The following is a 21,676-nucleotide window of genomic DNA, read 5'->3' on the forward strand; positions in this document are numbered from 1 at the left end:
CGATAGGTTTATTTATTTCCTTAATGTCCCTAACGAAGCACGTAAGCTACCGTATAAATAGACATGTTAGCCTTCATGACGGAACACGCAGCTTATTGCCTTATAAGGAATATATTGGCTATATTAATGATCATTGACGCAATGGATCATAGTGGAAGCTGGTGACTAAGGGCTTATCTAAAAACAATGAGTAATATTAAATATAATGTTGCAGCTATAACCGCCACGTGATTTCAATATAATGAGGATGATTGACGTACCTCGCATGTGCCTTGTTTGCCGAGTTAAGTAACACCTAATTATAATAGCAATACCACATATGAATGCACAATAGCTTAATACTAGACGTCATAAATTAAGTCTTGCTGGCCTTTATATAAATACTATTGGCAATGTTGAGCCTGATGAATTGTTTGATTGCAGATTAGCAGTACATTTAATTTAAAAGGATACTTTAACATTGAATTATGAGATAGGTACGTTGAGTACTTTGGTATTTACGTCTTTAAATTATTACTGATATCATTGTCAAAATAGAGAGACAGTGTGAAATGAAATATGTCCTTTTTTATCTGTAGTCACGTCTAGCCTTCGCTATTTGAAAGGTCAATATTTAAGTGTTTTAGATAAATGATGCTCATTAAGAATCGAATTTGTGTCGAATTGTGTTAGCTATATTATATTGTTTTCATTGGACGATGCACTACCAAGGTCTAAAAAGTGGAATTCAACCCGTTGTGCTAAATATATTTTCAATAAGGAAAATATAAAACCGCAAGACGATCGTCCAAATACTCGTAGACGCATTTACGAGAACCGTTACAGACGGTGACGAAACAAACGCATTAGAACAAGAATAGTAAAATGGAACGCATTAAATTTTAACTCTGGCTTTGTGTACACCCACGTCGGTTGTTTCGACAATCAATCAAGCCTTTCTTCGAACCGGATTGATTACTCCTGCCATTATGAAGGCAGGAAGCTACATATTTGCCACTGTAGTAAAGTCCTATGTACAATTTGTACTGTACGATGTTATATTACTTTAGAATCAATTAATTGTGTCTGATAGATATGTCAATAGGAAATCAATTCATAGTTTTATAGGTTAACTGTATGACACTTAATAAACAAGAGCGGGAGTTGTCATTGGTTGAACGCTGAACAGTCTGCATTATGTTTTTTGGGTACAGTGAGTGCCGGGTGGATATCTATGTATACCTCGATCAGTTTTTCGATCATTATGATGACAGAATAAAACAGAGATTTATTGTTTAATTTAGCCACATTACAATGCATTAATGAATCTCAAAAACTAGCACCAAGGTTTCAAACCACACCACTGTGTCCACAGTCTCGAGAAGGTCCAATGATGAAGTGGAGTGATTGTTGTTGTGAAGGCAACCAAAGGAAACTCTTTGAAATCTGATCCCAACAGGCAATGCATTCAAGAATTTCGATTTAGCTCTTCCGTCTATTTTTACTATCGACTTTATCGCTTTCACATTTAGCGCCACTGACTCATTCCTAAATTGAACTAATTGTAATTTACAACCTCTTTTAATCTATTTTCCGTTCTAAATTTGTCAGCGGTGGCATCATTTCGCTTTTGCAGCTATTGCGTCTTGACCAGATGTAACTCTGCAGATAATTTTATAAATGTCCTATAGCTGCATTCAATTTGTTCTATACCTAGTAGATGTGCAGTTCACGATTTTTCGTATAGATTTTGTATATACATACAACATACTAAATCGCTGATGCTTGCGATACCTACTTTCACGAGGAATTTTCTAACCCCCTTAGAGGTTGAATGTTGCAAATCCCTTCTTAGTGGTTGGTTACGTTACAACTAACCTCTTATGAAAAAAAACTATTTTCTACATTCAGTAGTTTTGGCTCTGCATTGATATTTTTAAGCCAGTCAGGAGTTTTATGTCCTACAGCTCTCGATTTTATTGCACTTCTGCAGAATCATTCCTTTGAACCCTATTATTTCTAACTAACTTTATTATTTGCGGTATAATTTGCTCAGCCAGCGATTGCCTAACATCGGCTCATTTCGATCAGGTGTTGCGCGGGCGACGGAAGCGGTGGGCGTCGCGTGCGCCTACGCCGCTACGCTTGTGTCACTACTTGATACTCATCACTGTTAAATAATATGCAACGGCTGGCCTATTATATGACCGTGTATAAATTTGCCAGTTTCTTTCAATTACTATTTTTGTTTTATATGTTCTCTAACCTACTACCTATGTTTTGTTCCTGTTTTAACACTTGGTATATTACCACTACCACTATAACTAATATATATATGTTTCACCGAGTGTCTGTCAAATTTTAATGATCGCAGTGTATTTAGCGTTCAAAAGCGTGGACAAAAGCGTAATTAGAAAACGTTTAAATCGTAACCTTTTTAAATAAAACACTATATCTACATACACAGTCTTACCTTAACCACACTAAAATAATAAGTTTTGATTATGGTTTGCATTTATGGTTTGTGTTGTATTACATTTTAATTAAGTTTCAATCAAGTCACTTATTTATTCTCTAATCGTTATCTTAGTTCTTATGTCATTAATTTAGATGTCACGTCAGCTGTGATAAAATCATCCACCATGACATGAACAGATTAGAATAATGCTTATCGAGCTTTGATTGGCGTGGTTAATCTATCAGATCACTAATGATATCAAATCATTAATGGATCTGGATGACAGCACTTTTAGCGAAGCTTCGTACTGACGATAAATTTCATGCTTTTAACGAACGAGTATAACTGTATCTGAATTGTAGGTTACAGAGGCACTTAAGTGCATAATTTAAAGCCATTCGTGATTTATTATCATTGAAATCTTCCTACCATGGAACGTGATGGCAACACGTAGTTTACGACTCGGACACCATTAAACCCATTATAATCTGACGTTTCCGAGAAGTCGTTTAACCCGAAATTTATTTAATGACCCTCCGATTAAACCTCAAGTCCTGCTGTCCCTGATTTATGATGTAATAATTGTCAAAACAGCAGTTTAAAATACACCACCTGCGACCACGACACATGTAACACATGTTTACCCAGGAGACCAGGCTTGCTATTAATATGCATCAAACAGAGGCGCACGCTTCATACATTAACCAACAGTAGCGGTCTGTAGTAAACAAACAACGGAAGCAACTTCAGATTTGGACCCGAAGAAAGCTTTCAACCGTGTTAACTATGAACTTTATGTACAACTTTTTAAGGTTCAGATTCTGACTAACATTTCAAACAAGCGTATCATTAGGCGTAAGATGAATATGGTTGCTATCGTAATCTGAAAGCGGATCTCGGCTTGTGTATACGCGAGATCAAAGGTATGCCGCAGGGTACGCCCTTTCATCCACTACTGTTCCTACTGATTGACCTACATAGATCATAGCGGTTATCTGATGAATACCTTTCTACATTTCAATAACTTATATTGATTTAATGTTACGTACGTACGTAGTACAATAGTATGACACGATAGTAAATTATTGCGGAGAACTAGAACTTGTTAAACTAAACATTGCGATAGTTGAACGTGTCTGCTTATTTGCCCCTGTTTGTTTTACGAGTCGCCTCTTGGAGATTTATTTACTATTACTAAAGATAACGGTTAGTTTAATTACCTTGCCTGTTTTATATTTACCATGCATACTGTTTATGTAAACTCTGCTACTCGCCGGGCCATAGGCAAACTGCGACTACGTGATGTTTACTACTAAGTATTACAAAATATCAATTTATTTGTTTTTAAATTTTGGTCTTTAACCTCGTAATCCAAGCTAATACGTTCGTTTGTCAGAATTTGTACACGCAAATTAGGATTTGGGCATCTTCTTTTCTAAGTTTTAAGTAGGTACTGTTAAAAAGTTTAACTCTAACTGAATTCTGACAGCTCTAGTAGACGGTATAAGTTTCTTACAAGTTGTAAATAACGTTTAATCTGTATGCGTTTGACATTGATCCGATTTATCGTCAGTTTAAGACTGTTATCGGTAAAACTTAACGGCCCAATTACATCATTTACGATCTTAGGGGACATTGTAGCTTCAATGTTTCCTGTTGCTCTAGGTTCGGTTTGAACTGGGTCATTGCGTGTCCCGCAGCACTAAAAACAATTTAACCAATTCCCTTGCATGGGGTCAACATACGTAATGATGTTCCAGTTCCGTTGATGAGTATACGATTTTGATTGACGCGCTCAACGATGTGTGCAATGTCATTTATTACGATCACGGTTCGTTTGAGCTCCTCGCACTATTTAAACGTCTTTACTGAGATGGGATACATTTGTTTTTTTTTTCGACGGTTACATATTCTAGCAACAATGCTTTTCTAACGATGATTTGATTAAGTACTATGTTATAGTGCCGAATTTCGCGTGGGGCTTCTTGTTTTTCGCATTTCTTTTAATTTGTTAAGTCTTACATTTCATATCATGTCTCGACGCATATTTCTAGCTTCAGTAATATTTTTTTCAGCTAAAATGAAATCATTTGATGTTACATTATCTGATTAATTTAAATCTTCGTTTAGTTTGCATCACTCCATCCCATTCGAAAAGGTTTTGATGAGCGCAACTGCAGATCAATTTGCGAGCCAGGTCGAGCAATAAATCCACCAGATGGCCTACATTTATAATTAATCAGAACACACAGCCAGTTAATATATTCATTGAATTATAACAGATACTATAACGATGCTACATCGAAGACGTTTAATATTAAAACAAATTTCATGACATGGATTTATCAGTTCTATAAATATTTGAGCTATACAATAAACAGTTTTATCTACAATTGCTACTTGTAACCCTGGTACGACACGATAATCGGTCGATTTCTTGGACGTTGCAGTTAAGCTGAGTATAGACTGGCGAGCGTAACGCTCGGACAGGAAAGGTTGCATGTGTATGTCCAATACATTTACGATTATACCTACCTACATACTCGTATCTATCAACATTGTAACAACTAGCAACTCATAGTTTATTATGTTTACTTAGTTTCTAATTTACGGGACTTCTCCATAGTATTCGTTTGTGAATATCTCATTTTTCCTTTTAGTTTCTTTCTATTTAGTTTTCAACATTCGAATTGTTTTAATACATTTTATTTCACTTATTGAGTAAATTAAAATTACCAACAATAATTATACTGTACACGATGGGTTGTTTTAACATTTTCATTGAATTACTATCTTACTTCCACCCACACCAATTTTTAGAGCAGAAAGGAAATTTTAAAAAGCCGGTTCAATTGTTTGAAGCATTTAAGTTAAATATTTTCCGACCGGCTTGGGTTTTTATCTGTTACAATGTTTCTGCAATAACATTGAATTTAAAACACGACAAGAATTACAGACAAATACAGCCTTATCGCGTCTTAACCGCGCGTTCCGCACGCTGCGTCGGCTCTCACACATCTCCACCCATCTTAAAAAACAACTTAATCAGTTGTCTACACCCGTTTGCATCCCGTCGATATCTGAGCCGTGACTTAATGTTATTTTAGACAGTTAATAGTATTACCACCTGTCCGAATGGGGCCCACTGCTACTTCTAATTATTATAATTTATTATATTACTCAATCGTCCGGACCTAATTTTGTACTTATGACAGCTTTGATGTTGGCGTTTGGAAATACTTAAAAGTCATAAGGATCTCGTAAATATGGAACTGTGTGTTAAGTCAACTTTCGGTTATCTTGACGCTGGTGGTGGACGTGGAGATCTGTCCAAGCGATCGCGTCAGTACGGAATCTTAACTAACATTGGTTAACTAACTAAATCGAGATCAGAATAGGAATATTACAACACTGCTTACACAGCTTGTGGGCTTATAGATAAAATGAGTCCAATTATGTTGAAACATTATCACACCTTTCGGCGTCTTATTATGAAACAAGAGTACTGTCAATATGTAAGTCAAGATAAGTCGCTAAACCGCTTGAGTTGAAATGACAATTAAAATTTTCGGCTGGATAATAGTGACCCCTAGGACTCCATTGGGTCAAAACAAAACCTAGTGTAGAGGCTAAGACGAAAAGTGAAGGACCCGCGCGAAATCACCTTTTCATACAAACGTAGTCCTCATTTTCCTCTCTGGATATTAACATTATTGAAAATATTTTGACACAATTTGTTGTATATCAACCACAGCTTGATTTTATTTCGAATTTTTAATTAAGTATTATAATATAAGAGTTGAGACCATAAAAATATTTGAAAAGGTATTGTTCGTTCGTTCTGATCATGTTTGTTATAAATATATGATTGAAAAGATGCCTTTAACTACCCAGAAGTTAACGTACCTACTCTTGTGCAAGCTTATCTAATACTATTAGGAACACGCTTCTAAATGTAAACACATCCCGTTTTCTCATTTACATGATAAAACTAAGCTTCCATTCCAACAAAGGAGTTTTCGAGTCAACCGAACAAGAAACCGCCATACGTGATCCGTGTGGCAAAATCTCTGAACATAGGACTACTGGCAGAACGTAGTAGGTTACTCATCTCATATGTAGTTGTGGACGTTTTTCTGTTGAGCTGGTGACGCAGATTCAATAATACTGTAGCAGATACAGAAACGTCACGAGAGTCTTAAGACTAGTGAGGTAGGTACGGTCGAAAGTATTAATTTATCACCCATTTCGTACCTTGTCACAGTGACAATCAATATGAAAGTAGCTAAGAGACCTCATCTCATACTACTCGTATTGTCACTGTGCCAAGGTACAAAATGGGTCATAAGTTAAAACTTTCGACTGTACCTAGTTAAATGAAACGAAGTTCCTTTTACTATTGGCGCTTCGATTCGATCTTTATCGCATAGTAGGACTCAATGCATATATCGAGTATTGGGAGATTAGGACCCACGGGACACCACGGGATAGGGTGGTCAGGAAGAGATGACTTGGATGCATTCTACACGGAATGAGGGGAATAGGCAAATGACAGAGTCGAGTGGAGGGGCACTAATATAAGCTAATAACAGTAATAACGTTTTCGTTCGTCTGCAATTATAAATTCAATCGTAACTTATTAAAGATTATAAGTACATTCAAATTATTAGAGGAGAAGCGACGGCTGAAAATAAAGCGAATAAAAATATAGGAATTTCGTTCCAAAAACTTATTATCCACTCCCATTTTTCATTAATAGGTAATTGTATTGTAGTAACGACGCCATACTTGTGGTTGGACATGAAAACTTCTATCCCTCCCAAGTTTTGCAATTCTTTGTCAACACCGTCAAAAGAAGATTTAGATACAAAAAAACATATACCTAGATAGAAAAAAAGAAAATTCTCATCTCCACCACAAGTATGGCGTCGTTCCACAGCGCTACGTCAATAACAACAGTACTGGCGTATCTGTCTACTACATTATTTAATCCGCGCCAGCCGGACCAAACGCGTCTATCGTGTATCGAGACAAACATGGTCAGTGTGCGCGAGCGCCGATCTCCGTCTCAAAAGTAAAACGACGTAAGTGACAAGTTTTTTGTGCGTAAAGGGCGTCGTTTCGAATAAGGAATGCGGACATTGTTACCGCTACGGTGTCGTTTGAGGTAATGACGAATACATTATTCAGATACGTTTGAGCTTGTGTGTAAAATGTTGGTTTGTTTTTGTGGAAAGGATTCTAGACGAAGTTAGTGTTATGAGTTCACATTCGTCTGTTTATGTCCAATAGACTAACCCTGAATGATGATTAGGTAGATATTGATCATTACTTAAATGGGGTTGTGGCTGTCATGAAGATCTAAACGCTTTTTACCTTATATGTTGAACGTATACTTTTTACAATTACATTGGGTATAAAAGATGTAGCGATATGGCTACGGCGGCGTATTCATTTCCTTGGGCTCAAAAACGATTCAATGATTAACGATTGTTGATTTTAAATGCCATTTTATGTGCATGCCGTTTAATTTACTTACTCGTACGTCCATTCTATTGCTAACGGGTTGGCTTATATGTATTAATATAAGTAACTTTTGTACTTTCAGCTAATGTTTCAATTTTATTTCTAAACCTAATTGCTTACAGCATCTTAATATATAAAGATGTCAAGCCTATTATACTTACCAGCTAGACTCCTTATACCCGTTTGCTTCAGATTTATATGTATTGCCCAAATATCTGTACATACGCATTCATGCGTTTTGAAACTTATCTCACTTCATTAAAGTTCGAAATCCCGTAAAATTATTTTGTAACAAGTACTCTGAATTATTACTGAAGCTCCGTTTTGTCCGTGAGTCATCTCGCTTGAGGAAACTCGAATCGATGACGTCACGGGACGAAGATGTTTTCACAAGTGCAGTAATGACTGAATGATGACATTGAAAATTGAAATCATCTGCGTAATTATGTTGGTTATAGTACAACTTGCAATAAGGGTTGTGTTGGTGACACGCTCGATGCATGCATACAATCTAAATGTTCTGTGTGGTAGCCACACGATAGAATTATCCAAACTCATTGAGTAATTAAAAAAGAACTGAACTTAAAGTAATAATTGATAAAGCAATAAATGATCGATATCCTAGAACCATTTCATTATTCATCATTTCGTCACTACCTATAAAATATTCCATGCAAATGACGCAAATTAACCAGTTTCATTGCTTTTATAACATATCTGCCGCAGGCGCCGCAGCGACCAATTGCCCATCCATCTCTATAAGATAATATGAACGTTGCACTACGCTAGTCACTTTAACCATCATCAATTTTATGTCCGTTTGTTTGTCGCCAAGGAATGACGGCTATGTCAGCAGCCATTAAACTTTTACATGTTTTATGGCTGTGTCACACGTTTCAAGTGCGTTGACATGATTTTAGGGCTACTTGGGATTTCTGGGAAGGGCCACTTGCACCATCTCACTAACCCGGGGTTAAGCGGTTAAACCGTTAACCCAGTGTCAAGTTGTACTGGTAACCATCGTAATTCCAGGTTTAACCGATTAACCCCCGGTTAGCGGAATGGTGCAAGTGGGCCTAACTCTGGGTTTAACCGGTTAACCCAGAGAGTTAGTGGTTAACCCTGGATGGCGCAAGTGGCCCTAACAAGATTTTAAAACAGTAAGCGTACTTGTTAAAACATAGAGGTACTTTTATTTTCGCTGACCATTAGTCATTTTGTTAAAAACCTTTCGGTCGCAGATAAAAACTAAAATAGTTGCAGAGTCAGATTTTTTCCGGTGAGTCATACTACGATGGTGTAAGTAATTAGATGTTACCGTTCGATTGGTCTATTGAAGCCAGAAAGTCCTATGTATAGTGGCGGTCGGTCCGAAAATCGGTCCAATATTCCATAACTTTAGATAGAACATAATTCCATAACCCGACACACTGAATTATTCAGAACTACCCGAATCTTAGAGCATTTAGTAACTGGAGACGTCATGGCGGTCATTTTCTGTACGAAACAGTCTGCCGATTTTTGCGGGGGAGGGGACGTCAAATGTATTGCTATTTCTACATGATTTGTACGTAATGTACAAATAGCCATGTCAGTACATACAAAAGTTTGCACAAGTTTGCAAGTTTTTCGGCAGAGGGGTAAGCTCTTAAAGGCGACTCCAGTTATTAAATGCTCTAAGACCCGAATAAATCTTAAATATTCTTTTGAAAGTTCGAAAAGACAAACACAGCGACATAGTAAGTTTTCAATACTTAGGTATTCTTCTTTTCGTGTCGAGGTTCCTTTTTTATACGATGGATGCCCAGTAGGCAGCGGTGTTGACACTTGACAGCCGTGGCGGTCGCATCCCTCAGATCCAATACCTATTTAATTGATCATATAAAAAAAAAGTAGTTTCAATTTTAGAGAAGAAAACAGACAATAATCACGATTCGAAATCGAAAATGTTCACACAATCACAATCTCACTTCCTCTTAAGCCCTTATGTCACTACAAACAGTAAACCCTCAAGGCACGTGAGTCATGAACCAACGGAAGCTCACGACTATCCTACCCGTACCAAAAAGTCTTAACCGCCTATAATAACTTAGCAAGAAATTACCTTTTAAGCATAAGAGCGTATCCGAGACGACCAGCGTTACTTGACCTCGGGCAAAAAACAGGAATCTCTCTTCATAACGGATCAGTATATACTAGCTACATCGTATGGTATGACGTCATGGGGTTAGTGATCGCGAGATGACTTAGCGAAGAAGGATGGAAGTTTCGTGCTTTTCTTATTGTGATAAGTTCTTTTTTTATTGTTTTGACGATTTGTTGGTTGGATATTACGTCAATTGACACGTTTTATTATATTCAACTAATGATAACCGAGAAAGTTAGTAAGGAACGATAATTGTAAGGATATTCCAATGATAATCGTTGCTGTTTATGCAAAAACTACTCAGAATATTTTAAAGATAAATGTGGATGATTTAGCGTTAATAGAAGTGCGACTAACAAGTCTTTCGGGTTCGCATTATAAAACCGGTATAAATATAAATTTTTAGATTAGGATAAACGATAATGTGCTTACTAAGGCACTGACTCAGCAGGATATGATTTCATTCACATGTGTAAATTGATTGATATAAGTACTAACTATGTAACAACTTGTAACTGCTTTGAACGGTAATAAAATACAGTGAGACCTTGATCATCGACAGTAAACATGGTTCGATTCATACAAATATTTAAATGAACAAATAACTATTTTGGGACACACAATTTAATCCGGGAACAAATAATCTTAGTTTGTACCAGACGTTAATAATATGCACTTAGCTTTGGATAAAAAGAACACTCAGGGCAAAGTTGTCGCTGGGTTACGATCCCGGGACTACTATTTGCGATGTAGGCAGCTTAAAATTCGTCCAACATTATCTTAGCTCTGTCTCTAGATGTAGCGATAAATTCCTCTAAAGATTTAAATGAAAACACGACAAATATGTAATAAACCGAGTATCCTGAATCATTCCAGTTACACATTTACCTAACGTTTTCTTTTCATCTTTCCAGAGTTCAAGAAAGACTGGTCCGACCACGCCCTCTGGTGGCCAACCCGCAACAAATGGCTCTCCAAACCCCGCCAGACCCTCGACCAGTGCGGTGTCCACGCCGACGCATGTCTACACTTCACACCTATGCACAAACCGTTGAGGATCCAACTGCCGGACTTGAGATACATCGACTGCAAGATAGACTTCTCTATTGACACGTTCAGCGCGGTGGTACAACTTTGCAAGAGTCTTGGTGAGTACCAATTAGAAAGCCTTTTATCTACCTATACTGAGAATCCATCTGCCATACTTCTCCATCTCTCTCATCTCCAAAATTTAGGAGCTCCTGTAGCATCTGTTGCTACATCAACCGTGATCAACCTTTTATCATAACTCATTTGGAATTACTATAAACTTCTCATTAGCAATAACGAGTGCTGATTAAGACCCAAGTCCTCCTCTCCTCCATCCTCTAGCTCCATCTCATATACTTTAAGCAACTTTACACCCAATTGAAGCTTGATTGCTCTTTTTGACCTTATCCCGGCATTTATTCTGGTCTTGCAACTACGTGCAACTTGATGTTCAGGGTTGTGAGGATTCATAATTCGGATTTAGTCAGATCATCTTGTGCACGGCGAACACTAGGCTGATTGCCACCTGTGACCAGTGGCGTAGCTAGCATGGGTGGCACCCGGGGCGGAAATTGTGGGTGTCACCCCAAAATTCAATCAAAATTGTAAAATATGTTTAAAATTTTACAATTATAAAATTACGTTTAATATTCCATAGCTCACAATTTACTCCATCGCTTTCATTTTAGATTCCATGAACTCTCAATAGTCCACACCCTGGCGGGTGTTGCCTCTGCGCGCGTTCTATGACACGGGCAAGGACAGCATCCGCTCGGTGTAACCCACATTTCATAAGTGTCATAAGGGTCTACATGTTGGCCTGGGCTCCGCGCACGCCTCCCAAAAGTCCGAGTCATCATTGTCCCGTGAAAGATATACGAATAATTTACGTTAAAAAAAAATTAAAAACTTTTTTTGCCAAGTGCGCGATTTCAAAGAGATTCTGTAAAATCCCATTTCACAATGAATTTCAAATAGTCCAGAGTCACCCAATTAGAAATAGTGACACAGCTTCTCAATTACAGAAATAATCATATAATTAAAAAAAACTTTCTGAATAAAAAAACCTACGAGGCACCAACATATTATTGTTACATACCAGGAACCCCGAGAGATTTTAACCATGCATTTCTGAGGCCAAAATAAGGAAAAAATACTAAAAGAGTTTACGTCAATTTCGCCAAAATAAAATTGTTTTTCGATTTTTTGTACATAAAATGTAAAATGAAAAAAAAAAATGTTAATAAAACTGACACCCAAAAATAATTTTTACTTTTTTTTGTCAATTACAGAAATAATCACAATTAAAAAAAAACTTTCCAAATTTGCGAAACTTTCCACATGAGAATTTCTCGTTTTTCGATTTTTTGTACATAAAATGTAAATGCTATAATTTGTAAAACTGTCACCCAAAAATAATTTTAAGTTTTTTTTTGTCAATTACAGAAATAATCACATAATTTAAAAAAAAAATTCCAAAGTTGCGAAACTTTCCACATGAGAATTTCTCGGTAACTTCTGAGAATGTTCTCGAGAACGAGAATTTATTTATTTATCGTAGTTTATACCATGAATATTCACGATAGTTTAGGTGTAGTATCCTTACCCCCAGAAAATTCCGACTTTTGGTCTACCGCTTCCGGTCAGAAAAATGTATGACGGCCCGGCCAAACGGTCATATTGACGCCGCCATGTTTTTTTTCAATATAGCCGACTTTTTTTTTAAATTTTTTCAAGTTTGCACTAGCGCGCTGAAATTTTGGCCACGGAATCTCGGGATCCCCTATCAAACCTGTCAAAATTGTTTTTTTGGAAAAATGCTACAATTGCGGGAAAACTGGCCACTTTTATTTTGTATGGCAACTTTTAAACGGTGCGTGATAGGTGGGGGGTGCTCGACCAAAGCGGCTACCGCGAAAATCGAAATTCGCAAATTGCGGGGATCTTTCTCTTTTACTCCAATGAAGGCGTAATTAGAGTGACAGAGAAAAATCCCCGCAATTTGCGAACTTCGATTTTCGCGGTTACAGCCCAAATGTCATAGAGGGCCCCGAGACAAAACAAAATGCATTAAAAAAAAAATGGCCGACTTTTATTTTAATTTTTTTCAAGTTGGTGCGAGCGCGCTGAGATTTGGCATGGCGGGAGATAGAGGCCTCTAGATTCCTATGTCAAAAAAAAGTTTTTTTGGAAAAAATCCAAGATGGCGGAACAATAATTTCCATGTTCTGAGAACATTCTCGAGAACGTTTCCGCTTTTTGGGAATGTTCTGCAATTTGTACATTGCTATGCTGGTGCTACTGGACTATGAAACTAGGCGAATTCCAAAACAGTTTATAGGACATTTTAGTCTTTAAATATGATCAGGAATATTCTGTCAAAATCTCTCGGGTTCCTCGTGGGCATGTTGTATATTATTTCCTTAATGGCGGTTGTGCAATCTGCCACAGTTTTACGAATTTTTATAGATGGCACTACTGATGTTCACGGTCGGGTGTCACCCCCCAAATGGGTGACACCCGGGGCGGGCCGCCCCCGCCGCCCCCCCCTAGCTACGCCACTGCCTGTGACATAAAATAATCATCAACAAATCTTTCCAGGTATCCGGCACCCAGAAGAACTGTCCCTCTGCTATCCACTGGAGCAGTCCCACCTCAAACAGAACTACCAGAACTTGAAAGAGGCGAAGCGGCTCCGGCCGTCGGCACCTCCGGATACGAACACGTTCATCGCCGCCACCAGAGGATCGTCCAACAGCTTGGACAGGTCTAACGGGTGTCCAGCCACGCCTCCACCGCCGAGGTCACAGTCAGCTACACCGGTAGCATCGGTAAGGATCTCTTTTTACAAGCTTTTATTTACTTTCACCTGACCGTTGTCTGTCTGTAATCAAATCTTGCAAGTTAAATTTGATTTGATCCACTTCCCGGTTTCCGATTGAGCTGAAATTTTGCATGCATGTATAAATCGGATGACAATGCAATATTATGGTACCATCGAGCTGATCTGATTATGGAGACAGGAGGTGGCCATAAGAACTCTGTGATGAAACAACGCAACCTAATTGTGTTAGGGGTTTTTAGAATTGTCTCGATGAGTATTAGTTGTCTGTCTTAAGAAAAGTACAGTCGGCGATAAAAGTTTGTACCAAAAATGAATTTTTTGCCAAAAACTTATTCATACAAGTCTTACTTATGTAACTATGAATGGACGGGTGGGTATGGGGAGGTAGGAACGGAGGGAGGGGCACGGATTTCCACTTGCTATGATCCTGGATCTAGATCACTTTCGCTGCCTTTACTTAATTATAATATTCCTCATACGTGTTTGTCTGTCTGGGGTACCGTTGACCTGACGTTTCTTCAGTATTACCTTTGTAACAACACGCATTGAGTGTACAGCTATTAGTTTCATAAGTACTTAGTTGGCCGCTTTGTAAAAGGAGGGTCCGAGTTACGTTGGTTGTTTAAATCTCTGCGCTTATCATTGCGCTTTTGCCCTGAGGAATAGAAAGAGATTGAATATTGCCAAACAGGCACAAAGTATTCAATCTTCTGTAAACAAAAGATCTATCTATATTTACTTAATCCATTTAGTTTTCACCATTTCACTCCTAATATCATCGTCCGTTTCGGTCATTTTTAACCACTCGATGAAGCTATGCCCAATTTCTAATCCAAGAAAAATCGCCGAGTTTATTTTTAAACGTTCTTCTGCTAACACGATACCTTTCTATACTTTCAGAACGGCACCCTCAGGCGCTACGGCACCCACATCTACAGCACACAGAGCGACGGTTCCAGCGACGGCGGCTACTGCGGGACGCCGCCGCGCGCCGCCTCGCTCGATGCCATTGACGCCCTGGCTGACTTGTCACTCGCTGACTCGCCTTTAGAGCCAGACAGTCAGTCCAGAGAGTCGCTTCTGACGCCTAAGACACTTGTGGAACGGGCTAGGATGAATGTTGGGTAAGGAGAAGTAACATTTCTAACTATACACTCGCGTGCAAAAGTATTGCATCACTTTGCATTTTTTCGTCCGCACCCTATATATTTGTAAACTGGTTAATTTCGCTAAATTATTTTAATGTAATCATGTTCCTTGAAGTTTTAGCTTTACGAAAAGTAAAAAGACATGGAAACCGGCCCAGTATTTTTCAAATTATCGGCATTTTCCCGATTTGTGAGCGGTTTTACGTTATCAGGCGCACGAGTTGCGCTACCCTTGACCCCTATAAAACGGGGGGTAGAGAAGGGGTTGTTATCAGTCACTTATCAGAAGTCGATCGTTACATATCTCCGCGTATTTTTCCGTGAAGAAGACCTGGAAAAATGGAAACCACTGAAGCTGAAGTCCGCCAAATCGTCCAGCCCCTGCAAGCGGGGCGTAGCCAACGATCAGTAGCTGCCGAGATGAATTTAAGCCAATCTACAGTTTGCAGAGTTTACCAGAGGTTCCAGGGGACTTTATCCTTTACTTCAAGACCAAAAAGCGGCCGCAGAAAGTGTACATCAGAGAGGGGCGACCGCTTCTTTGTCACAAAATCTCTCCTAGATCGACACAAGACAAGCATTGCCATCCAGCAGCGTCTGCGTGAGGTACGAGGAGTGGCTGCCAGTGAGTGGACAATAAGAAGAAGACTTAAGAAAGCGAACTTGACACCCAGGAGGCCCGTAGCGGGGCCCAAATTGCTGGCGCGACACTGTACCGCCTAAAGAGAGTTTGCTGAAAATCACAAGGACTGGACCATTGAGCAATGAACCCCAGTTCTCTTCTTGAAAGAGTGCAGAATGTGCTTGAATGGATGTAACCGAAGAGGAAGAGTCTACAGAAGGCCAGAGGAATAGTTTGCTCAATGTTACTTCTCCGAAAGGGTCTCCTATGGCGGTGGATCCGTAATGTTCTGGGGCGGCATTTCCTACGACGGCCGGACAGAGCTGGTTTTTGTGCCTGGTGTGGGCCGTGACAGTGGATTGACCGCTGCCAAGTACATCACTGATATCCTGGAGGAACATGTTGTTCCTTATGCCGGTATTTTTGATGAGGGGTTCATCCTAATGCAGGATAATGTCCCGTGTCATACCGCTAGGGCCACCGCAGCCTACCTTCTCGAAGTGAGCATCCACACCATGGACTGGCCAGCGATGAGTCCTGACCTTAACCCCATTGAACACGTATGGGACTACCTAAAAAGGAGAGTTCGGAAGCGGAATCCTGCCCTAGTCAATGTTGAGGAGCTGAAGGGAGCCTTGCTGGAGGAGTGGGACGCTATTCCTTATCATCACATTAAAAAAACCGGGCAAGTGCGAGTCGGACTCGCGCACGAAGGGTTCCGTACCATAATGCAAAAAAAAAAACAAAAAAAAAGCAAAAAAAAACGGTCACCCATCCAAGTACTGACCACTCCCGACGTTGCTTAACTTTGGTCAAAAATCACGTTTGTTGTATGGGAGCCCCATTTAAATCTTTATTTTATTCTGTTTTTAGTATTTGTTGTTATAGCGGCAACAGAAATACATCATCTGTGAAAATTTCAACTGTCTAGCTATCACGGTTCGTGAGATACAGCCTGGTGACAGACGGACGGACGGACGGACGGACGGACGGACAGCGAAGTCTTAGTAATAGGGTCCCGTTTTACCCTTTGGGTACGGAACCCTAAAAATTAATTAGGTCTATGAAAAACCGCTTGGTTTGTGAAAGGAGGGCTGTGGGTGGCAATACCAAGTATTAATATAATACATGGTATTGATATTGTATATAAAAAATACTTTTATTCTCAAGTTTCCTGATTTATTTTTGGAGCATTATGCGACTACTTTCAGTTTTCTGATTTTTTTTAGTCTTCAGATTCGAAATTTCATTGAATTTACTATTTTTCTAATGCGTTACCTTATAAGCTTTCAGTTGATACCAAAATTTTCAGAATCGGGTATAGAATTACAAAGATATTGGGTGCGGACGAAAAAATGCAAAGTGATGCAATACTTTTGCACGCGAGTGTAGTTTAACCAGCGCGTCACGCTCGACGCTATAGATGCCCTTACCAAAGATAATAGAGTGTATAGAGACGAATTGCCAAGTAAATTATGTAGCCACTGTACATTTACTGTCATCTTTCGACAGAACATAAAACTGTTAGATTGCCATTTGACTTTGATCATTATTCTTTCACTGATAATATGTGTTAACTTATTAAATATTAGTATTAAAGCCATCTACTCGACTATAGGACAAAGGTATGGTGCAATCTTTACGAGCGATGGCGCCATAACCTTCGGCCTACTCTCGAGTAGATGGCGTTAATATTGATATTTAACAAGTTAACATATATCAGTGAAAGAATGATGATCAAAGTCAAATGGCGTTCTAACAGTTTTAATAGTCTGTCGAAAGATGGCAGTAAATGTACTGTAGCTACATAATTTACCATGACAGTAACTCTCTATTTCAAATTCTCTTTGCCGGCACTGATCTGTCACTCGCTGACTCGCCTTTAAGAGCCCGGTAGTCAGTTCACAGAGTCATAGAATCATATTTATTTAATAAAATAAATGTTATTCACGCACGTCATAGTTATGTTTTTCGTTGCATTAAGGATAGTGCGTCTGTCTTTTTGCGGTTTTCCTTCGGGCAAACCAAACTCTAATTATATTCGTTATAATTCGTTATATTCGTTGGGGATGTAACTTAGTAATACATAATATGTATGTTTAATTCTAGAGATAGTTCGAAAAGTGTATAATACGTGTGTAATACAAGTACTCATTTTATGATACTGACTACATATGTATTAACAGTATAAGTGTCTTGGCTGTGGCTGTAAACTTATACTTAGTGTTTGCCTGAATAATAATGATAATATATACGTTAATTTTCAACACACGAGTTTCAGTGAAACATTTCACATTACGAGTGCAAATATTGATTATAAATTTTCTATTCCAGCTGGCTAGACTCCTCACTGTCCATCATGGAGCAATGCATACGAGAGTGGGACACCCTGCAGCTCCGCTTCAAGTTCTACTCGTTCTTCGACCTGACCGCGCGTGCGCAGGACGCGCCGCGCCTCAACCAACTCTACCAGCAGGCGCGCTGGCAGATACTGAACCAGGAGGTGCACTGTACCGAGGAGGAGATGCTGCTATTCGCCGCGTTACAGGTAAAAAAGTATCTTAGAATACAGGGTGAAATTTTAATCACCAGCAGCATAGTGAGTTTATAGGACATACTGAACAACTTTTATTTTGGGACCAATGCCGAAATCGCAAAAAAAAAATACATTCCGGCTGATGTGATGCCGCTGATTTCTGAGACAGCCAATTTTTTTTTGCGGTATCGGCATTGGTCCCATGATAAAAATTGTTCAGTATAGTCACTACACAGAGTATGGCTGGTGATGAAAATTTCACATTATTTTATTTATTTATGAATCTATAATTTTCCTATTTTTTTTTAATTGTCTCGATGAGTTGCCAGTTAAAAGAAAAGTACGAGTACAGTCAACGATAAAAGTTTGTATAAAATTTTTGACAAAAAACTTATCGTTACCCTTGTCCCCCAGCTTCAAATCGAGCTGCAGACGCTCGCCGGCGGCAGCGTGGACGCCGCCGACGGACACGCCGCCAGCGCCGCGCCCGACGACATCGACGCCGCGCTCACCGAGCTGGAGACTCAGCTAGAAGGCGGCCCGCCCGCCAGACCCGACATCATGCAAGTGCCCGAGTTAGCTGGACATCTCAAATACATGAGGTGAGTAAATGGAAAGAACTTGTAGACATAAATTACACATCCAACGCAGCGGCAGATGACATAGACGTGCTCAATGAGCTAGAGACTCAGAAGGCGGCCCGCCAGTAAGACCAGACATCATGCAAGTCCCCGAGCTAGCTGGACATCTCAAGTACATGAGGTTAGTGGACTTAGGAACTTATTACAGACTTAATGGACATATGTCTTAGTGTGATGATATCTAGACACGCTTAATGGAATATAAACTCAGTTGGGAGGCGGCCCTCCAGCCGGACCGGACATCATGCACTGAACTCGCTGGACAGCTAAACGCCACGTCACCGAAGTGTCCAAACTGAAATTGAACTTTATGCATATGCACGTAGGTCTATGTTGCTCTGTGGTCTATGACGGATTAATCCGTCTTTGGCCTTGGACCTACGGTGCGAATATATACGTCATTGGCGACGAAAAGGCTAAATCTAAAAATGTAAACTTGACATTATGCTCCGCGCCAATAAATAGGGGGCTTCTGTGCCGCCGTCGGCAGTTCGTGCACGCTCCCTATCCATTTATTCTAAAACTGCTTTCTCATCTTTTCATATTTTTCTTTCAGAATAATTTAATATCCACTGTCTCTTTTTTCTCGTATGACTTCCCTTCTCTGAATATTCATTTAAATATATAATGTGTAAACTATTGTATTACTATGTATTTTTAATAGCCATATCTTCATATGCATACATTTAATATCATGATTTCTTCTTTCATCTGGTGTCACCGTGCGACCAAAGCAAGTGTCACAACGAATTCTGTGTTGTTGCGTAAGACATTTTCAATTTACCACCCCGTATGTTGTGTTGTCTTACTACAGCCGTTATATGTTCAAAAACTAATACAATAATTATTTAAGTGTACAAAAGTATATTTTTATACCAACTGACATAGATTATGATTGTGAAATACAGGTTTTAAAATTATATAGGGTAATTCGCCACTGTTTAATAACTGGCTGTGGCCACCATAAACAAAAAAATGAATTCTATTCACCTATAAACAGAATTCATTTTAGTATAAGGTGGCTAGTTATTGAATGGTGGCCTCTGTTGATAGGTGAATAGAATTCTTTTTTAGTATGTATAAGGTGGCCAGTTATTGACGATTCACCCTACTTTTAAGTCTTCAGAAATGATTTCTTGAGAATTTATTTAATCTTTATATGAATTTTGAACATAAAGCGGCTTAAAAATGTAATTTAGCAGCACTAAAAATAAACATAAGTACGCGAGAGTCAATCGATAGATTGTTTTTTGCGTAGAAAATTTAACAACTTAGTTTGCAAACTAATCATTTTATTTATTTTTGTATGATATTCCATACTAACGACATAATTATTAATTATAAATGTATATTTTGTTTAACGTTCCTCTGTAATGTAGTTTGTCGTGAAATAAATTTAATATTTACTACTATAAAGATATTTGTAAATATTTGTATTTTTGTACTAATAATTTGTATGTATGTAATAAGATATTAATTTTATATTTCTATGTCGAATATACTTTCATATATCTACGACGATTATCTTACTGTACTTTATTCATTTGATAACAAAATATCTTCAGATATATATATTCGGTCATTTTATCTTGATGCTTGTCTGGATGCATCCTAAAGGAGTGCGGTCACTCCGAGTCCTTTTTAGCATTGAACAACCTTTTTCATATATTTAATACACTGGGTTTAAACTTTATTATTATGTTCGATATACTTGGGAGCAAAACAGAGATCACCAAGTATTTGCGACTAAAGTTAAATGTTGTGAAGTTTACAGATGTCGAGAAAATTATTCCTCAAAAACATCAACATTAATGTCATTCTTATAAGGCACTTCTGTTTTTTCTGTAAAGTTTGTATAAATCATTTAAACAGAGTATAGATGTCGTGGCCAGATCTTAAGGCCTGTCTCCATATCGCGCGGCAAACTATCGAACATTGGCTCGCGACGTAGCCGCGCGCAATGGATACCGGGTTGGCTCGCGAGTTCACCTTTAGCATTGATTACTTTATAAATGATCGGTTGTTCACATCATGAAAAAGTCAAACCTAACCTAACCAGAATACATCATGAAGTGATCAATTCTAAAATGTAATTTCTTGTAATGATCAAAATCGATGATTTGGCTACGACATAGATACCTATTTATTTTGACGTATAGTATTATCCTCAGTTTTTAATCATGATATTTTGTAATGTCAGGCCGAAGCGGTTCACCCTCCGTGCGTACAAGCGCGGCTGGGTGTCGTGCCGCGACGGCGTGCTGCGCGTGCACGCGTCGCGCGACGCGGCGGCGCGCGGCGACGCGCCCGGCTACTGCGGCGAGCTGCGCGGCGCCGAGGTCAGTATGAAGCCGGTTAACGAGCCCCGAGGGGATCCCATGCCCCGATGACTTTCGAACCGATCCCTTAGTTTTCTAATGTTTTCTGTGGCTTATCATATTAACAGCAAAGGCTTTAAGCAATATAGTATCCCATATTACTTCTAAGTTTATTGTCTTCGAGATATTTGGCATCAAAGTTGAACAATTTTAGGCCTAACACTGGTCTTCAGACCATAACATTTGTGTTAATTAGTTTAAAATTGAAACCTCTGACCAGTTTTTAGAGACGTCGAATACGAACCGAAATATGTAGATAGTATGTATATGTAAGATCTTTCACATCAATCGAGATACGAAAAAAGTTTTGGGGTGGCGGTGCACGTCGATTTAAATGACACAACACTTCTTGTTGTAGACAATATTTA

At 38.8% G+C, this 21,676-nt stretch overlaps 1 protein-coding gene across 2 annotated transcripts in view; it reads left to right on the top strand.

The window, feature by feature from the left end:
- The window catches only part of LOC134799094 (unc-112-related protein-like), an 82,623-nt gene that overhangs the window by 50,639 nt on the left and 10,308 nt on the right, over nucleotides 1-21,676 (top strand). For both annotated transcript variants that reach the window (XR_010145332.1, XM_063771485.1), the window contains exons 2-7: nucleotides 11,026-11,257; nucleotides 13,740-13,969; nucleotides 14,884-15,107; nucleotides 18,088-18,301; nucleotides 18,704-18,891; nucleotides 21,131-21,269. Coding sequence is in view for 1 of the 2 variants with exons in the window: in XM_063771485.1 (XP_063627555.1) it covers nucleotides 11,026-11,257; nucleotides 13,740-13,969; nucleotides 14,884-15,107; nucleotides 18,088-18,301; nucleotides 18,704-18,891; nucleotides 21,131-21,269 (1,227 nt within the window). In the remaining variant the exon portion in view is untranslated. The remainder of the gene's footprint in view (nucleotides 1-11,025; nucleotides 11,258-13,739; nucleotides 13,970-14,883; nucleotides 15,108-18,087; nucleotides 18,302-18,703; nucleotides 18,892-21,130; nucleotides 21,270-21,676) is intronic.

The sequence above is a fragment of the Cydia splendana genome, chromosome 18 (genome assembly GCF_910591565.1).
Source record: "Cydia splendana chromosome 18, ilCydSple1.2, whole genome shotgun sequence".
Lineage (NCBI taxonomy): Eukaryota > Metazoa > Arthropoda > Insecta > Lepidoptera > Tortricidae > Cydia > Cydia splendana.